Raw genomic sequence first — 17,167 nt, 5'->3', positions numbered from 1 at the left:
ATTATCACAAAAATCGAAATGAACATTGTTAACAGACAAACAAATAACTTTTGAACTGAATTAGTGCATTTTTTTTGCAAATAAAGAAACTCTGGAATCAAAAATGTTCGTTTCTTTTTCCAAGCATGATGATATAGTAATATAGTGTTCAATTGAAGTTATATTTATGATTTATGAGTAACTAGATTTCCAGGTTTTTTTGTTACAAGACAAGAATGTTTTTTACCACACATCTGTTTCTGTCTCATAAACACAACACATTAAAATATTTTAATCAAGCAGTGTAAAGGATCTCCTTCTTTAGAAAGTGTATATATTTATTAATTCCCGGTCGGATCATCTGTTTATTAAAGCAAAACAATTTTTTTGTATGAGGTACCTGATCTTTTAATCACTTTTTAACATTGAAGTTGACAGAAACAGTTAAAAAGTTGATTTATTTTCGATGACTTTTCACCAATAATCGTTACTGCAGAACGAAAGCACAGATAAAAGGCTGACAAGGAATCCATAATCCTTCCATTTCTCTGCACCTTGCGCAATAGCAGGTATTTGCTGGCGTGTTTTTGGACCTTGTTTTCACTTGGTATTTACATTTTATAACATATTGGAGAATTGGAAGAAAAAGTGTTTGTGTTTACCTTATATCCTATCACATTGGAACAGACATGTGACTTAAGTAATTTGGTCCTAGTCCTTATTCACTTTTAATTGTCAACATGAGAACATTATGATATGAGACTGTATTACTTTAGCTTTATTTAACTAATAAACCTTATAGTTAACAATTATTGTAATTGTGTTTTCTTTATGTTGAATGAATGGATCAGAGTAGATTTGCATTAAAATTCATGTGGAAAAAATCAGGTATTAGGATCAAATACATTTATTGGAATGCCTTACATTAAATTCCTCAGACTGGTTGCATTTTAAAGCCCCATGATTATTCTGATTGAGCCAACATTTGACTTCAGAGCTCCCCAAGCGGAGTGGTGTTGGTAATCCCCTTTCTCCAGCATGTACTGGCGACCACAGAAGTTAGGATGTTCATAGAAAATCCAAGAGCCCTCCAGGACCTTGCAGGATTGGACCTGATGTCTGAGCCACTTCTCTTGGATAGACTTTGTGTTTTCTGTCAACTCCAAAGAATGGCCCTCAAAGTTTGGCTGGTCAAACACCCTCAACTTGCAAGTCCCTTTGACCTGAAACCAGAAACAGAAGATATTGATTTTTAGGAAGACTGTGTGATAAGTGTTTGTTGTTGTTGTTAGAGCACTTACATTGTTGATTATCCTGCAGGATCTGACACAGTCATTGAAGCCCATCCAGTGACGGTAGTCATTGTACTCCCCGGGGCCAATGACATACTGGTAGCCCATGAAGCTGTTGCGCTCGTACAGAACCCACCATCCGGCCTCTACTTTGACCGAGTTGCAACGGTGGATGAAGCCCTGCAGGTCAGCCGAGTTCCCTTTGCAGACGTAGGACTTTCCATGGAAGTCCCGGTCCTCGTAAAACACAATCTGAAATTAATCCATAAAGAAAATAATTATAGGTTTAACAAAAAGAGGGTTTTATCTTCAACTGTGTTTGCATTCAATAAAAACTATTTTACAAAACAACTGACTATTAGGTTTCTTGCACAACATTTTGAAAAGTATTAGCTCCTGCAGCGATAAAAAAACATGTTTAAAATACTCTACTCACATTCTCCATCTGTAGCTCTCAAAATACTACATCCTGTAACAAACGCAGTACTCTTTATACATGGCAGTGACAATACTATGCATGGTTAGCAGATCATGTAATAGTTATTACAATCCAAAATATTCATCTAGAGTCTGCCCATTGTTCTCACTCACTGAATTGCCTTTCTACACACAATGGCTGTTTAGCAGTGCCAAGTTTCTGAGCGTCAGTCGTGGCTCATCCCAAACTGATCTGGACCGCTGCAATACAATTGTTTTGTTTATGTGAGTTTTAAAAAACGCTTTTACGTATGATATTACATTACATGTTACTTGTTAGAAGCTTTTATCCAAAGCGACTTGCATACTCAATACTGTGGACAATCCCCACAGGAGCAATTTGGGGTGAAGTGTCTCAGGGACACAACGACATGCTGACTGCAGTGGGGTTTGAACCTGTGCTCCCCTGATTCGAACACCAATCCACATGCCGCTCAAATATATAATGTTGGCTGCATTTTATTATCAAAAAGTGCAATACAGATAAATAAAGTATGTAATTATTATGGTAACACTTTATATTAAGGTACACAAATCAACCATCAACTAGCCGTATTTTCCGGACTATAAGTCGCTCCTGAGTATAAGTCGCATCAGCCAATAAATGCGTCGTGAAGAGCACAAATCAACCATCAACGTAGTTGTTAATTAACATGCATATTAGCAGTATATTGGCTCTTTATTAGTCATTATAAAACTCTTATTAATGTCTTAATACACACAGTCTTCCTAAAAAACAATATCTTCTGTTTCTGGTTCCAGGTCAAAGAGACTTGCAAGCCTTTTGAATTATTTAGACACAATTAACACTTATAGTTTCATGTCTTGTTACATAAGAATAGATCATATTTGTAAGTGTTATTATGGTAGAATTACTATTCTTGTGGTACTACTGCCTTATTAGGCCCATATTGAGCAGAGCATATTAAGACCAAAACTCATGTACAACAACTTCCTTACTTGCAACAAATAAGCACTAATTAGAGGGTTATTGAGAAAAAACTCTCAACTAATGGCTTATTACTTGTAGAATATGGTCATGTAGAATAAGGCATTAATAAGTGTTTTATAATTACTAATAACGAACCAATATACTGCTAATATGCATGTTAATTAACAACTAGTTGATGGTTAATTTGTGTACCTTAATATAAAGTGTTACCAAAGTTAGGCTACAGAAGAACCCCCAACAACATGGTATACATATTTTTGTAGGTTTAGCATTTGCATGTGTCAGAACTGATCACTGAAGATGCCCTTTGGCTCCGTAAAAGGTATGGGGTTGTGTATGATAGTTCTGTGTTGACAGGGTAATTGGTGAAGCATTTTTGGGTAACAAAAATATGTCTAAATATCATTGATATTGACATTATTCACAATTGTCTGTGGCTAAACCCTTGCAATCAACTTGGTGCGATATCTGTAATGTTTTACACTGACACAGTAATCGATGGATTGTCAGTGCAGACTATGGAAACATGGAAAGTGCTGAGAGTAACGTATTCTAACAATTTTTTGTTGAAAAACAAAAGGACACACACATTGTGCAATCAAAGATAAAAGATGTGTACAACCTCAACCTCCATAAGCACAACAGTAAACAAGAACCAAATATTTGATAAAGATGAACTATTGTCATTCATACTATTAACAGGGTAACTGCAGATAATGATACGTGAACATGTTTTTTGGTCTTAAGAGTATTACATTGTGAGGTCTCCATTCAAGCATCCTAAATCCGGATATGTGCAGAAACATTTGCTGGCCACTGTCGAACAAGATACATTTTTTAAGTTTTCAGTCAATGTTTCTAACTGTGTGATACATGAGTGTGTTGATGTTAAGTTTGAACTGCCATCAGTCTGTCTAAAGATGTTTACTGGTGGACACAAGAAGACAAGACTAAGTGTCTTGAAACTTAAAAAGGAAGAAATACACACTGCACTGTTATGGGGAAGAATTTTTTTTATTTGATTTGATTTTTTGGAAAAAAGGTCAGATGTTTAAATTGAAGAAGTAGGTGGTTCTTTTTATCTTCACTTTCTGGAACTCTTGACTTCTTGAGATGTTGTAGAACTGACTCAAGAATACTGGAACTTCAATGGTGTAGAATTCTGGAATCTTGGGGGGAATTTATAATTGTGATTCTCATAGGACTTTGGAACCTAGTAAGTGTTCTAGAACTCTAAGCTCTTACATCAGATTTGATTAGGAATTATAGAACTTTGGTGTCCTGAACATTCAAATCGCTCTTTTAGGGGCTGCAGAACCCTGAATTGATGATGTTGTTCTAGAACTTCGTGATCATGCGGAAGGATCCCACAGCAGGGGACGTGGCGCCCCAGTTGGTGTAGTTGTTGTACTCGCCAGGTTCCAGGAAGTACTGGTGCCCGCAGTAGTTGGGTTGCTCGTAGAAGACCCACGCACCATCCATAACCACAGAGGAGTGAACTTCCTGGAACTTGAAGGTCTCGTAAACAGATGCGCAATCCTCAACACACTCTGCAGCCTGACCTTCGAAATCCTTCTTTTCGTAGAATCTGATCTTCCATGACTTTCCATATACCTTGAAAGAGTTAGATAATTAAAGTTAATTAAATTATGTAAGCATTTCATATCTGTTTTGTTTGCCATATTTCCGTTTCACATCTACAAATTGGTTTCTTGGCTTTTTTCCTAGTTTCCTTTAATAATTGATGTGCATTGGCATGGACAAAAAGCATCATGCTGCCAAAGCATGAGCCTTTTATCCCTGTTGGCCTTTGACTAATTATAGCTTGGTTGGTGCACTCTGTTGTATTTGACTGGAGCCCAGCATACTCCTGCAAGATAGTTAACCTAGATATTTTTTTAATGTAATGTTAATAATGTTGTGTTAGTAATCTACTACTCAATTGAACTTTACCATATCAACAGATTGGTGTAGTAAGCTTAACCCAGATTGATGACACTATTAAATTAGTAATAATATGAAATGAAATAGACAAGCATAAATTCAGTATGACTTTCATTGCTGTGTAATCTGTTGGTTGTGTTCAAAAAAGCATCTTGTGGTAACTGGGCTTACATTTTGGATAGAGCGGCATGACTTGATACTATCATTGAATCCCATCCACTGTTGGTGATCAGGGTATTTCCCGGAGCTCAGGATGTACTGGTTGCCAGTATAGTTGGTACGCTCGTACAGCACCCAGCAGCCACTCTCCACCTTAACGGAGTTGCAGCGGCCGAAGTAAGAACGCAGGTCAGGACAGTCGGTGCAGCACTCATGGCTTCGGCCTTGGAAATTCTTATCCTCGAAGAATGCAATCTGGATTAAAAGGAAGCAGACAGATACTGGTAAACTATCGTTGCAGAATGGCAAAAATACAATTACAGAGTATTTTTGTGCCTGGCTGCCATTAAAATGACAACAAACTAGAGATATGCAATATAGTTACTGGCTGAAAGATGAAAACTAATAGTTAACCGCATTTGCTCCTTACCTTCCCCATTGTTACTGCTATTGCTTGCCTGCCACCAACTGCAGCTGTGTTGTGGTTTATATCGAAATACAGAATGTGCAGACGAGGGGAAGCTTTTGTTATCTAAATTAGCCTGATTTGCATATCAGGAAAATGGTTTGGTCAAGTTTGATTTCCCCTTGTCCACATGAGATGTCCTCCTATCAAAGAATTGCCAAAACTGACATATAAAAGACGACTGTCATGTTTAATGATCATTATGTGTATTATTGCCATTGAACTAGCTCTATCAATTGATCATTGGTATGTTATTTGGTCTAATATTTGGAGGGTTTTTTTTTTTTTAATAGGAAAACAATTGTACATTTGGTGTACATTTGGCTATCTTAAAAGAGGAGATTACAGAATATGATCCCAAGACAAATGCAGTCCTTAAATGTTGGACACTAGTTGGCTCTACCTGGAAACTGTGACCTCCTATCTTTAATTCCAATATTTCATACCTGCGTCTTGTTTTCTACTTTATTCAGGAGATGGTTAAAGACCTACTAGTTACAGGTTGTCAGCCAAACAATAGCATGCATATACAATGCAATGTAAACAAAATAAATCTTAAAGAATATGGAACAACAACATTATAACACAACATCTATTTCATTTAACTACACATCGTTTTCAACCCTTAGACTGACTTTTCTTCTAAGTTTAATCCAATCAAAGCCGCATTGTCATTGCTTCATAGATAAAATCACCATTAAGTATTTTGGGATGTTATTAGTTACTCTTGTGTCTTTCAAGTCCAGATGAGAAAGTTTGAGAGAAGAGCCATTCATAAAAAGATGAATAAAGCGGATGTTCAATTGTTTCAAGCAGCAGGGATAAGAAAGATTTAGAGTTTGAGAACAATTCTTGATTTGAACCTTAAGGATGTTGCTTTTAAATGTAATTAAATCTGCTTTTTGTTGTTGCATGATACTGTACATTAATGATGCACATCGCAAAAAAAACTGACAAGAAACCATGAGTTCACATGATTAATTGATATCAGAATCAGAATGTGGTTAAAGCTCATTTGTAGTCTTACCTCCCACTTACAGTACTGTGGTTGTGTACCATTTTAGGGCACTGCAAATATAACTTTGAAATGGGGAGGAACTGTGAAACAATAGATCTATGGAAAATTGTTTCCGCTCTTCTGAAGACCCAAATTATCTGAACTAGAGCTAATTCAAACAAAAAACAAAAAATCCTTTCAGTCTGTTTGAACTGTGATCAAACTTGAGTGTCACCCTAATTTTCTACAGTTGTAAATGTATAAACTCTAGCTGAGTCCTTCTCCCTCCTCTGCCTTGTGTCTTCCACCTATTTCCCTCTCCCTTTGTTCTGAATCATGATTGCACAAATGAAATTAAAAGCGATCGCAGAGCTGCTTATTCATCAGCTTCCAGGTCATTTGAATAACAAAACCCTGTTACAGCGCGTATAAAGTATAAAAGCCGCCTGGCAGCCACAGGTTGTTGGACAGATTCCCACAAACACAGATCATCAAACATGGGCAAGGTATGCACAGAGTGGAATAGAAAACAAGCATTTTTACAGTTTAGGAGGAACTCAATGTAAACAAGTTGAAAAAGATAAAAGAAAGGTGCATGATACTACATGTTTCAAATGGACGCATTCAGGCCTCATCATAATCAGTTTGTACTGTTTTTTCTTATCTGCAGATCACCTTCTATGAGGAGAGGAACTTCCAGGGTCGCTCCTATGAGTACCAGAGCGACTGCTCTGACATGACCCCCAACCTGAACAGGAGCCAGTCCTGCAGGGTGGAGAGCGGCTGCTTCATGGTCTACGATCGTCCCAACTACATGGGGAACCAGTTTTTCCTGAGGATAGGAGAGTACTCCGACAACATGTCTTTTGGCATGAGTGACTCTTTCCGATCCTGCCGTCAAATTCCACAGGTATGCAGGTCTTTTTTAAAGATTAACATTATTAGAAATGATGTAGTTATTATAATATTGATTTGAAATGGTAGCAGAGCTGTTATTTCTTACAAAAATAGCATGTATTATATCATTAGATCAGCAAAGTTTCAAGCTTCATGTTGACCCGTCCTCCTCTCTGTAAACATCAACAGCACAGAGGATCTTTCAGGATAAAGATCTACGAGAAGGAGAACTTCGGTGGTCAGAGTCATGAGCTGATGGAGGACAGCGACAACATCATGGAGCGTTACCGCATGAACGAGTGCCAGTCCTGCAACGTGATGGAGGGTCACTGGCTGATGTACGAGCAGCCCCAGTTCAGAGGCAGGATGATGTACCTGAGGCCCGGAGAGTACAAGAGCATGAGAGAAATTGGATTTAGCGGCATGAAGCTCAACTCAGTCAAACGTATAATGGATTCCTGTTAAAGCAGAAAAAAAGAAACGTGTTGAATAAAATAAGAGAAGAATCAAATGTCACCTTGTCTTATATCAAACTAAAGATTTAAGTCTGTGAGCGTTACTCTGAAAAACTGGAGTATAAGGAGATATCATATTCATTCTGATAGTCCCACATTATTATCATTACCACCACTTACATTTACAAAATCGAAATAACACACCAGCTAATAGCGTGCTAGTTTTTGACATACAAATACAGGAATGATAAAAACGATTCATATATGTATTATTAGGTTGTACACAATTGTTTAATTCACCATACTTGCTGCGATTTAACCTAATGAAAAAACACTTGCTCATGATTATAAATCTATTGTTTTCATTTCCGATTAAACAGGTGTAATCCAAGTCATAGTTTTTGTATTTATCTTCTAGCAAAATGTAATGTAACCAGCTTGATGCCATGCAATTTGATATAGCTATAAGTGCAAGCGCCTATGAAAATCTTTTTTAATCAATTAACAGCACACAACTGCAAATAAAGTTTATGAACATGCATTTCACATAGTACATATTCATCTGCTGACTATAACGTTATAAATTGTGATAGAAAAAAAACTAAAAGTGCAGATTATTACTAAGTGAAAACATTTGTATACTATCCTCTGTGGCCCTCAAAATAGTATTTAGGACATCAACAGTTATGTATAAAGGGTGATGAGTTTTTGTTCTTTACCTTTCATATAACCTGCTTCTTGAGAATCCTGTAGCTTAAGATATTTACAATTCTAAATAGCGTGAAACACCTTTTAGACCAATTTTAAATACCTCTGAATAAACTTTTACCTCAGTTTTATACTGAATTTATTGCTAACTTTTTTTCCAATACGTTTAGCTAAAATTCTTAATTATAATAATATAAAATATGCTTTTTAATGCTTCTTTTTTGTATGACATTACAATACATGGATGGAATGTAATGTCAGTATGTATGCAATCTAGATGCATCTGCTTTTTACTTGAAGCTCTTATGAAGTTGTATGTTCTTCTCTTCTTTTTTTCTTGTTGTGGTGATCCACACCAATTATTACATTGTATTGATCATATTGAATGACTATAAATTAAACAATACAAATTAATAAAGTTAGGTTAACAGTCTAATACAACTGCAGTGGTGGAGGAAGTATTCAAATCCTTTACTTGAGCAAAATTACCATTACCACAATGTTGAAATCAAATACAATTCCGGCTATGCATGTCTTAAGTATTTACGCATGATAAGCAAAATGTACTGTTCTCTTAATTTACTTCTTTTTTTCCATAGCACTTTCCAAAACTTTTTACAGCTCAGCAAATGGAGCAGAGCATAACATGCTGTATGTTCCCTATGAACTTTTGAATTGTATGATAAATAAAAACAATATCCATAACAATATAGAAGTACCTGTACTACTGTCACCTCTTAACCCCGACAGCAAAATGTCACCCACCTGTACCCCACAGCTGAGCCCATGCAGTTGGCACCGCACCAGATGCATACAGTCTAGAATAATTACCCAATTACAGACCGATTTAACAAACTGTTTAGTACACTGCTGAGTAAGATATTCAACAACAACAATAGCTCTATAGATAATTTCGCTATCATAAAGGGTATAAAAGTGACACTGAGTGTGGCTTTTCAAAGTACCAGTACCATCAGGGAAAGGAATGAACACCAAAATGGGCAGAGTAAGTGACCATTTTTATGATGTATCAGAAAGAAAAAAAAAAGAACATTTCAGATGATCTTGCACAGAGAAATCGTTTTTTAGAATGTGCCGTTTAATTTTCAGATCATTTTCTACGAGGACAAGAACTTCCAGGGTCGCTCCTATGAGACCAGCAGCGACTGTGCTGAGCTGACTTCCTACCTGAGCCGCTGCAACTCCTGCAGGGTGGAGAGCGGCTGCTTCATGGTGTACGAACGTCCAAACTACATGGGCCACCAGACGCTGGCGAGGAGGGGAGAGTACCCCGACAACCAGCGCCTGATGGGAATGAGCATGAGTGACTGCATTCGTTCCTGCCGCATGATCCCCACGGTATGCTCTTTGTGTTGTTGACATAGGAGGATAAAGATATCAACTTTTATTAGAAACTCTCAAAAACAGCTAAAAATTAAGGCAAGGCAAGTGTATCATTTTATAATGATACAGTCACAGTGGTGGGTAGGATGATTATTAATAAAGGGCAGCAGCAAATGGAAAATGTATACAGTCTTGATTCTGAAGAAGTGAGAGTTGCACCAGACCTGGGACATTGATCCAGATTTTTGAAACCGTTTTTTAATATCTTCTGTCTCTTTGCATCTTGTTTTACAGCACAAAGGCCAGTTCAGGATGAGGATCTATGAGAGGGAGAACTTCAGAGGCCAGATGAAAGAGCTGTTGGACGACTGCGACTCCATCCAGGATCGTTTCCGCATGTCCGACTGCCAGTCTGCTCATGTGATGGACGGCCACTGGCTGCTGTACGAACAGCCCCAATACAAAGGAAGGATGCTGTACCTCAGGCCCGGAGAGTACAGGAGCATGAGAGATATGGGAACAGGTCCCATGGACATGAGGATCGGATCCATGCGACGTATCATGGACTCCCCTTAAAGAACAGAACAGGCCCGAGGCTTTAAAATGTCCACAACAAAAATTAATAAAGAATGTATCAATTTATGATTGAGGTACCAGACACCCACCAGTGAGGCTGGAAGACGTTTTTGGCACAACATTTGACAATGAATTGCATTATTTTTCAGCATCCAGCTGTATGTCAAAGGACAGTTTGGGCTGTGGTTGATGCTGCTATTTTATTAAATCAAGACTTCCTTCTACCTTTGAAATGTGTTATGTCATATATGATGCTTGTGACATTAAAGATGAAAATGAAATGAAAATGATGACACTGTGCACGATTTTCTACACGTTTCCTGAAATTTCAGCATTGATAGACAAAAATGAGATTTAGTGTTAAAAATTGTAGATTCTAAATAGAAATATATGAGGCAATTTTTCTACTAGCACGTAACTATTAAGTTCGGAAGTTGATAGTGTTGAAATTACATTAACCCTAATTTTGACAGCATTCATGATTGACCTGTCATAGCAAGATATTGCAAAAAACATCTTCAATCTTAAATTCTATTTTCACAGCAATCTAAAACAGGGATTTTTTTTTACTTAGCTTTTCTACTATGACCAGTCAACCTGTCTACTTGCATAAGGTCTATTGTCAGGGTCTTCATATTAAATATTTTGAACCTAAAATATGTCAACTGGATGTTCTCATTGAATAAAGTCTCACCATCTCCCTACAGCTCAAAGGTTTTTTTAAGGATACGAAACCTTTTGATTTGTTGATAAAATGATATATAATATGCTGAATAAACAAAACAAAAAATATAGGAACAACGAACCATACTAAGCCATATTTGCATTATAATATAAAATGGATATTATGACTAAGAATAAAAAAAAAATTCGACTGAAATAAAGACTATAAATATATCAACGATGAGGTAGTCTGTGCAGTTTCTGTATAATATGTGTACAATCATTTACATTTGTGCTGAATGATATTCTTTTGATAAAACAAACACTGGTCTTTTGAATTAAAGTCAATTTCATGAAGAAAAATAAATAAAAAAGTTAAGAGCAGCAGTCTAATTACTTAAATATGCTTAATTGTTACACTGGACAGGGCACATTAATACAGGGCACACCAATTAATGGTTGTACTTATCTTTGAGATTCCAGACACATAAAAAATAAGGGACATGGTTAGAAAAAGAGAAGCTCAGTTCAGTTCAATCATTGTACTAGGCACTGCCTTAAGTCCAGAAAGAGGGCAAAAGGTCACAACAGGTCACAATGTTAGTGGCTTCACCAGTTTTTGACATGTTTCTATTTGTGCGTAAAGTCTTCTTTCCATTGTTCGTAAGTAAAAGAGGCTACAGCATGACACCTGAAACTCTTAATTCACCTCATCCACCCGCATCCAAAATTGATTTATGATCAGAGCAACAGTTACACTGACATCCAACATATGATTAAGCAAATTCGAACTAATTAGAAAAAAAGAAGTCCTTCTAGAATTGGGTTCCAAAACCAAGATCAAAGTTGGTCAAATTTACTGTCATTAAACTCAAAAGTTGAACAAATAATATTGTTTAAAATTATAAAGAGCTATTCAAATAAAAATGTTTAACAAATATGATCAAAAGGGAAAAATGTTAAAAAGTCTTCCAAACATAAATTACTCAATATTGTATGAAAACTACAAATAAAAAAAGCATAATCTGATTGGTTATTCCTCAAGCTACTATTTTTCACTTCACTCAAGAAGAACCCACTAAATGCTCATAACCATAATAATGTTATCTCTATATAAAACTACAACATTGGTGTATGCCTCTATAAAAGCTTATAAAAGCTTATCCCAACAGAACTTTAAAATGTAAAACATTATATATAAATCCAAATATTACCGGATGTATCCGTTTAATTAGATTGTTAAAGTCACATCGTCCTTAGCCAGATAATTAATTTACATTGCCTCTATTATCAGATTTTTTTTTAAAGAATTGATGTTGAATTATATTTGAAGAACATATTTCTAATCATTTTGAAAATCAAGTGAAATATCCAGTACACTGTGAAAGATAATGATGGAAGTAATATTACGGTTGGAAGCTTCTCTTTATATGTTGGACAACAATACTGTATGTGTACAGTACATGAATTTCCAGCAGAGGTATAGTGCTAAATAACTGTTCAGCACCCTGACTGCTCGTGCTTCTATGGCATGTGGCTGACTCAGTGGTTTGCACAATAGCAGCCCTATATACATTTTCACATCGAGCAAGTATAAAAGTTACGGTTACCAGCTACACAGCAGCCACAGCTCAGTCCAGAGGACCAACCAAATAAAAATCATGACCATGGGCAAGGTAAGTACTGGTAGTGATTCAGTAAACAACAAAAAAAAAACTTCAATCCAAAATGTATAAAACTTGTTATTAATTCTCATTGGACAGTAATTAAAATCCTTCTCAGAGTTCACTGAAAACAATACAAATGAATAATTGTTGTCTTTTTTAGATGATTTTCTACGAGGACAGGAACTTCCAGGGCACTCAATATGAGACCAGCAGTGACTGCCCTGAGCTGACCTCCTACCTGACCAGGTGTCACTCCTGCAAGGTGGAGAGCGGCAGCTTCATGGTGTACGACCGCCCCAACTACATGGGAAACCAGTACTTCATGAAGAGGGGCGAGTACTCCGACTACATGAGCATGATGGGAATGTCCGACTGCATCAGGTCTTGCCGTATGATCCCCATGGTACAGTAGGATATTCATCCTCTTCAAAGATATTCCCTTCAGATTTATTTGAATGTTTTTCTGATCTTCTGTGTCTACTTTTCTCCAACATTTCCTCAACAGCACAGAGGATCCTACAAGATGAGGATCTANGAGAGAGAGAACTTCGGTGGTCAGATGAATGAGATGAATGAGGACTGCGACAACATCCAGGAGCGTTACCGCATGTCCGACTGCATGTCCTGCAACGTGATGGACGGAAACTGGCTGATGTACGAGCAGCCCAACTTCAGAGGCAGGATGATGTACATGAAGCCCGGAGAGTACAAGAGCTTCAGGGAGATGGGCATGAATGGCCAGAAGTTCATGAGCATGAGGCGTATCACCGATTCCTGCAACTAAATGTTTGCAAAAATGTGCTAAATAAAATCGTTCCATTCTTCTATTTTGACTTTGAAGTTCACTGGTTGTCTGGGGAAGTACAGGAGGCAATGTCAATGGAGATGGGATGCGCATCAGGGTTGCAAATTATCATAAGGCCCATTTCTATGAGTGGTAAACTTTTATGCATATAATAACTGCATAACAATAAAAATTAGAAATGGTAAAATTGGTTTCAAGAGTCTTGTTCTAATTGTTGCTCAATCAGTTCTACTAGGTTAATTGTTTGAATAATTTTGTATCATTGTATTTGTGATTCGATAACAATGATAAAGTCTCTGTGAAAGCAGTTTCACCTTCTTTATAATATCTTCTGTAGAATGATCATCCAAAAATATGCTTTAGACAAGCATTCTAGGGAAAGCAGTAAACAGCGCTTTTGAAGGGTGCATATCTAAATAGCTTGAGTACTGTTTTAACAATCATCCATCGGGCACATGGACTGGTTTAGGGGCCAGGGGGGTATTTGGAGTCTAATATGATATATCTGTTTTCTTAAAACTTGTACTTCAAACAAGCCAAAAGATATTGGTCCTCGTCAATAAAGTACCTCTGCAACGCCGTCCGTGTGCCTTAAGTTATGGAGGGATTTCATGATACAGTTTTTCAGACACAGCCAGCAAATCAATATTGCGGATTCATGCGGTACTTGTACTTAGAATCAATGAGGATGGATAATTTATTTGATTGCTACACACCCTTGCACAGTGAGAGGCTAAGGACAATAACACTTTCCCTGCACAAAGAAACTAGAAGTAAACTATAAGTAGTTAGCTGCTGATGGAGCAAGTGTTTGCAGAATCTTGACACTTTCATTACATGGTTAATAGTTGTCAATGAAATGATACTGGTTCTGGTTGTTCTGCAAAGCAGCTCGCCAGTCATCAAACGTATTAAGCCTGTACAGTCTATTTAAGCCAGAGTTCTTCACAAAGGAATTGATGCATTTTCTGAGATGTTTGAAGTTTCAATTACTTATGTGCACAGCAATAACTTATATCAATAACTTCTCAAAAGCTGATTCAAATATTCAGAAAGGACGACAAAAAGTTATAAAAGAGAAATTGCTCATATATAGTGAAACAAGCTTCAAGATAAAAACTGAAAAGCTGTTTCTTTTGACAGATAATCCACGAGCTAGTAACTTTGCAGCTAGCTGTTCCTTCCTTTAAATCCTAAAGGAAAAATATTAAGCAATGCAACGAATCAAGTGAGTTAACACCATAAAAAACATCCTCAAAGAACTAGAGGAAATGGAGGACCACTGCTTCCTCATATTGCCTGTGTCTTGGTCAAATAGCCGCAATTGAACACAACGCAAAGATTAAAGCCTCTTTGCTACAGCCAACCAGCACTACCTTCTGCGCCCTGGGAAATACCTTTAAATTATAGTGGCAGTAGTCTTTGGATTTTAAATTCAAAAAAGGAAACTGGGAAACTATAGAAATACAGGCTGTGTTGTTAACTTCCTTCCTAATGGCTATGTTGTTGTCAAAATATGCAAGTATTGTACAAGTATTGTACCTGAATGATCATATTAGATGAGGATTTAAATCAAAAGAGCGTGAGTGTTTTTCTTGACTTTAGTGCCTTGCTTGTTTTCCCTCATGTCCGTTTCTGTTCTTTTGCACTGATTCACTTAAGCCAAACAGCCAATAAGAAAGATTTCTCTCACTGACTGAATCCTCTGCTAATTCAAAATTCAGAATTTCCAAAAACGGCAGCAACAAGAGCCAACTAGTGCCAACTCACGCGACACCTTGCAAGAACTGAGGCAACACATACTAACCAATGGACGGACATTGGTCACTGGCTTACAATCAGCTTGTGGTGTCAGGGACTTGAGGATAATTATTTTCATATACTTATATAGAGTTGCTCTTTTTGCAAGCAGTGGAATGTCACCTGCCAGCCATTCATATAAGAAAACAAGCTTATGGCACCATAGTAGGGCTGAACGATATATATCGTGTCATGGCGATAACCGCGATATGCGCATGTGCGATATTCACATCGCAGGGACGTGCGATTTTATTCATTTTTTTTTTTAGGAAGTGCTTAAGGACTTAAGTAGGTACATTAACTCAAACACGTCATGTTACAATTATTTTGCTGCTTGCTACAAAAGGAAAACTTGCGCGGCTCTCATGTCAGTGAGTGAGTGACATGCAGAACACTGGTAAAAAATTAGCGAGGCACAGGAGGACAATACCGGCGAGAATGAAGATTTACTTCCAAAAAGAAAAGCAAACTCTGCCATCTGGAACTATTTTTGATGCAAAAAGGTTCTTCTCTTGTTCACTCACTGATGAACCCCCTTATTTGAGGGTAAGCAACATGCATTATCATGACATGTTAGATCAGGGGTGGGCCACTATGAGTTTTAAATTTGACAGACGGGCCGGGCCAGTAGCAGATCGGTAAAAACATATTTAGCTGTCCACTCCTCATTATACACTCGGCACTCAATGTTGACTTTTCTTTTTTTTGGTCCACTCATTTTTACAGATGCAGGTTAAAAGGTGAATTAGGTTCAAAGGTGAACTATTGCGTCATCGTTTGCGTCATGACGTAACCGTTTACGTGCCTTCTTATGACCCACACAGCGTTTTACGTCGCTGATTTTCTCCGCAACACCACTCACAACAACATCAATAGAGGACTGCGTCAGGTAGTTTTTAATTATACGAAGCCAGATTAAATTAAAGAACTACTTCTCTATCCTTGTACCTTTCTCCAGTGCCGTGGTGTATTGTTTATTAATGTGGTTCAGCTGCATTACTGCTTGCTGCAGTGCTGCTCGTCTACCGGAGTTTATTCTCCCGCTGTAAAGTTTTCATTGTCTGACTGTCACACAAGCAGCTGATAAATATCCCCCATCCCCATAAGTGAATGTGTTTTAGTCTGAAAGCTGTTTGGCATCACAACTCTGTTATGAACGTTTCTCTGCCATTCTACATGTGATGTTAGCATAGCAAGCTAATCAGACTATCTTGACTACTTGTTGCTATCATATTGTGGCATAAGCCGTTTTCTACACACATATTTTACCGGCGTAGTTTTCGTTATGATTTTACTTGTGATGGCCACATGTAGCCCATGTAGGCTATTGATTCCATCCGATAGTTGCAATAATACAAAACAAAAGGAAAACGTCTGCCTCTTCCCAATGGTCAATAACAGTGAACGGATGGTTATAAAAGTAGTTCTAGTCACTTTGCTCAGCGCTACTGCTTGTTACTTGTATTCGCCGACCTTGCCGGGTTGCCGAGTGGGGCCAGCTGAGAGAATAGACCAGACTCCAGCAAAGGTAAATTATGTCTAGAGTGCGCCATCTAGTGGGATCAACTGAAATGCCGGGTATTGCAGGAAAAAGGCAAAATGAATGCGGTCTTAACCATAATTTGGACAATTTTGTACCAATATTCGGCGGGCCGGATTCAAAAGCCCAACGGGCCGTATATGGCCCGCGGGCCTTAGTTTGCCCATGCCTGTGTTAGATCATGACTTAAGGTATGATGAGTCAACCAGTTAAGATCCAGACGTCAGTGACTAAAATCCTTCATCCGGTTAAATATAGTTAAAAAATACGCAATACATATCGCAGGGGAAAAAACAGCCCTACACCATAGCTTTGTCGAGAAGGGTATTAAGTGTAACTATAGGCTAAAAGAGGAGCCGATGCACACATAAAGTCTCAACCACACAATGCTACAAGTTTTACTTCAACATAAATCCAGTTAAGTTAAAGCAAGATGTCCAGGATTT

General features: G+C 37.5%; 5 protein-coding genes across 5 annotated transcripts; 3 read left to right on the top strand and 2 right to left on the bottom strand.

The window, feature by feature from the left end:
• Positions 1-929: 929 nt before the first annotated feature.
• LOC104957845 (beta-crystallin S-1-like) lies at positions 930-1,716 on the bottom strand. Its single transcript, XM_010785522.1, has 3 exons — positions 1,708-1,716; positions 1,281-1,523; positions 930-1,202 (listed from the first exon to the last, which is right to left on the bottom strand). The coding sequence occupies exons 1-3, from the start codon at positions 1,714-1,716 to the stop codon at positions 930-932; spliced, it is 525 nt and encodes a 174-aa protein (XP_010783824.1).
• Positions 1,717-3,693: 1,977 nt separating this feature from the next.
• Positions 3,694-5,242, bottom strand: LOC104957844 (gamma-crystallin M2-like). The gene is made up of 3 exons (XM_010785521.1): positions 5,234-5,242; positions 4,816-5,058; positions 3,694-4,314 (listed from the first exon to the last, which is right to left on the bottom strand). The coding sequence occupies exons 1-3, from the start codon at positions 5,240-5,242 to the stop codon at positions 4,039-4,041; spliced, it is 528 nt and encodes a 175-aa protein (XP_010783823.1). The 3' UTR covers positions 3,694-4,038.
• Positions 5,243-6,763: 1,521 nt separating this feature from the next.
• LOC104957842 (gamma-crystallin M3-like) lies at positions 6,764-7,628 on the top strand. Its single transcript, XM_010785518.1, has 3 exons — positions 6,764-6,772; positions 6,937-7,176; positions 7,353-7,628. Exons 1-3 carry the CDS (start codon positions 6,764-6,766, stop codon positions 7,626-7,628), a joined length of 525 nt encoding a protein of 174 aa, XP_010783820.1.
• A 1,695-nt stretch (positions 7,629-9,323) lies between these two features.
• On the top strand, positions 9,324-10,246 carry LOC104957843 (gamma-crystallin M3-like). The gene is made up of 3 exons (XM_010785519.1): positions 9,324-9,332; positions 9,437-9,685; positions 9,965-10,246. Exons 1-3 carry the CDS (start codon positions 9,324-9,326, stop codon positions 10,244-10,246), a joined length of 540 nt encoding a protein of 179 aa, XP_010783821.1.
• Positions 10,247-12,570: 2,324 nt separating this feature from the next.
• LOC104957841 (gamma-crystallin M3-like) lies at positions 12,571-13,360 on the top strand. The gene is made up of 3 exons (XM_010785517.1): positions 12,571-12,585; positions 12,737-12,979; positions 13,082-13,360. Exons 1-3 carry the CDS (start codon positions 12,571-12,573, stop codon positions 13,358-13,360), a joined length of 537 nt encoding a protein of 178 aa, XP_010783819.1.
• Positions 13,361-17,167: the final 3,807 nt, after the last annotated feature.

Source organism: Notothenia coriiceps, unplaced genomic scaffold (genome assembly GCF_000735185.1).
Source record: "Notothenia coriiceps isolate Sejong01 unplaced genomic scaffold, NC01 NC01_scaffold00027813, whole genome shotgun sequence".
Taxonomy (NCBI): Eukaryota; Metazoa; Chordata; class Actinopteri; order Perciformes; family Nototheniidae; genus Notothenia; species Notothenia coriiceps.
Note: the sequence above shows the minus strand (reverse complement) of the source record. Positions and strands in the feature narration are given on the sequence as shown.

Coding starts and splice junctions, on each gene's coding strand:
- LOC104957845 (XM_010785522.1), bottom strand. Junction 1,203..1,280: donor CCTGCAGGATAATCAACAAT/GTAAGTGCTCTA, acceptor TTCTGGTTTCAG/GTCAAAGGGACTTGCAAGTT.
- LOC104957844 (XM_010785521.1), bottom strand. Junction 4,315..4,815: donor CATGCCGCTCTATCCAAAAT/GTAAGCCCAGTT, acceptor AACTCTTTCAAG/GTATATGGAAAGTCATGGAA.
- LOC104957842 (XM_010785518.1), top strand. Junction 7,177..7,352: donor CCTGCCGTCAAATTCCACAG/GTATGCAGGTCT, acceptor AAACATCAACAG/CACAGAGGATCTTTCAGGAT.
- LOC104957843 (XM_010785519.1), top strand. Junction 9,686..9,964: donor CCTGCCGCATGATCCCCACG/GTATGCTCTTTG, acceptor CTTGTTTTACAG/CACAAAGGCCAGTTCAGGAT.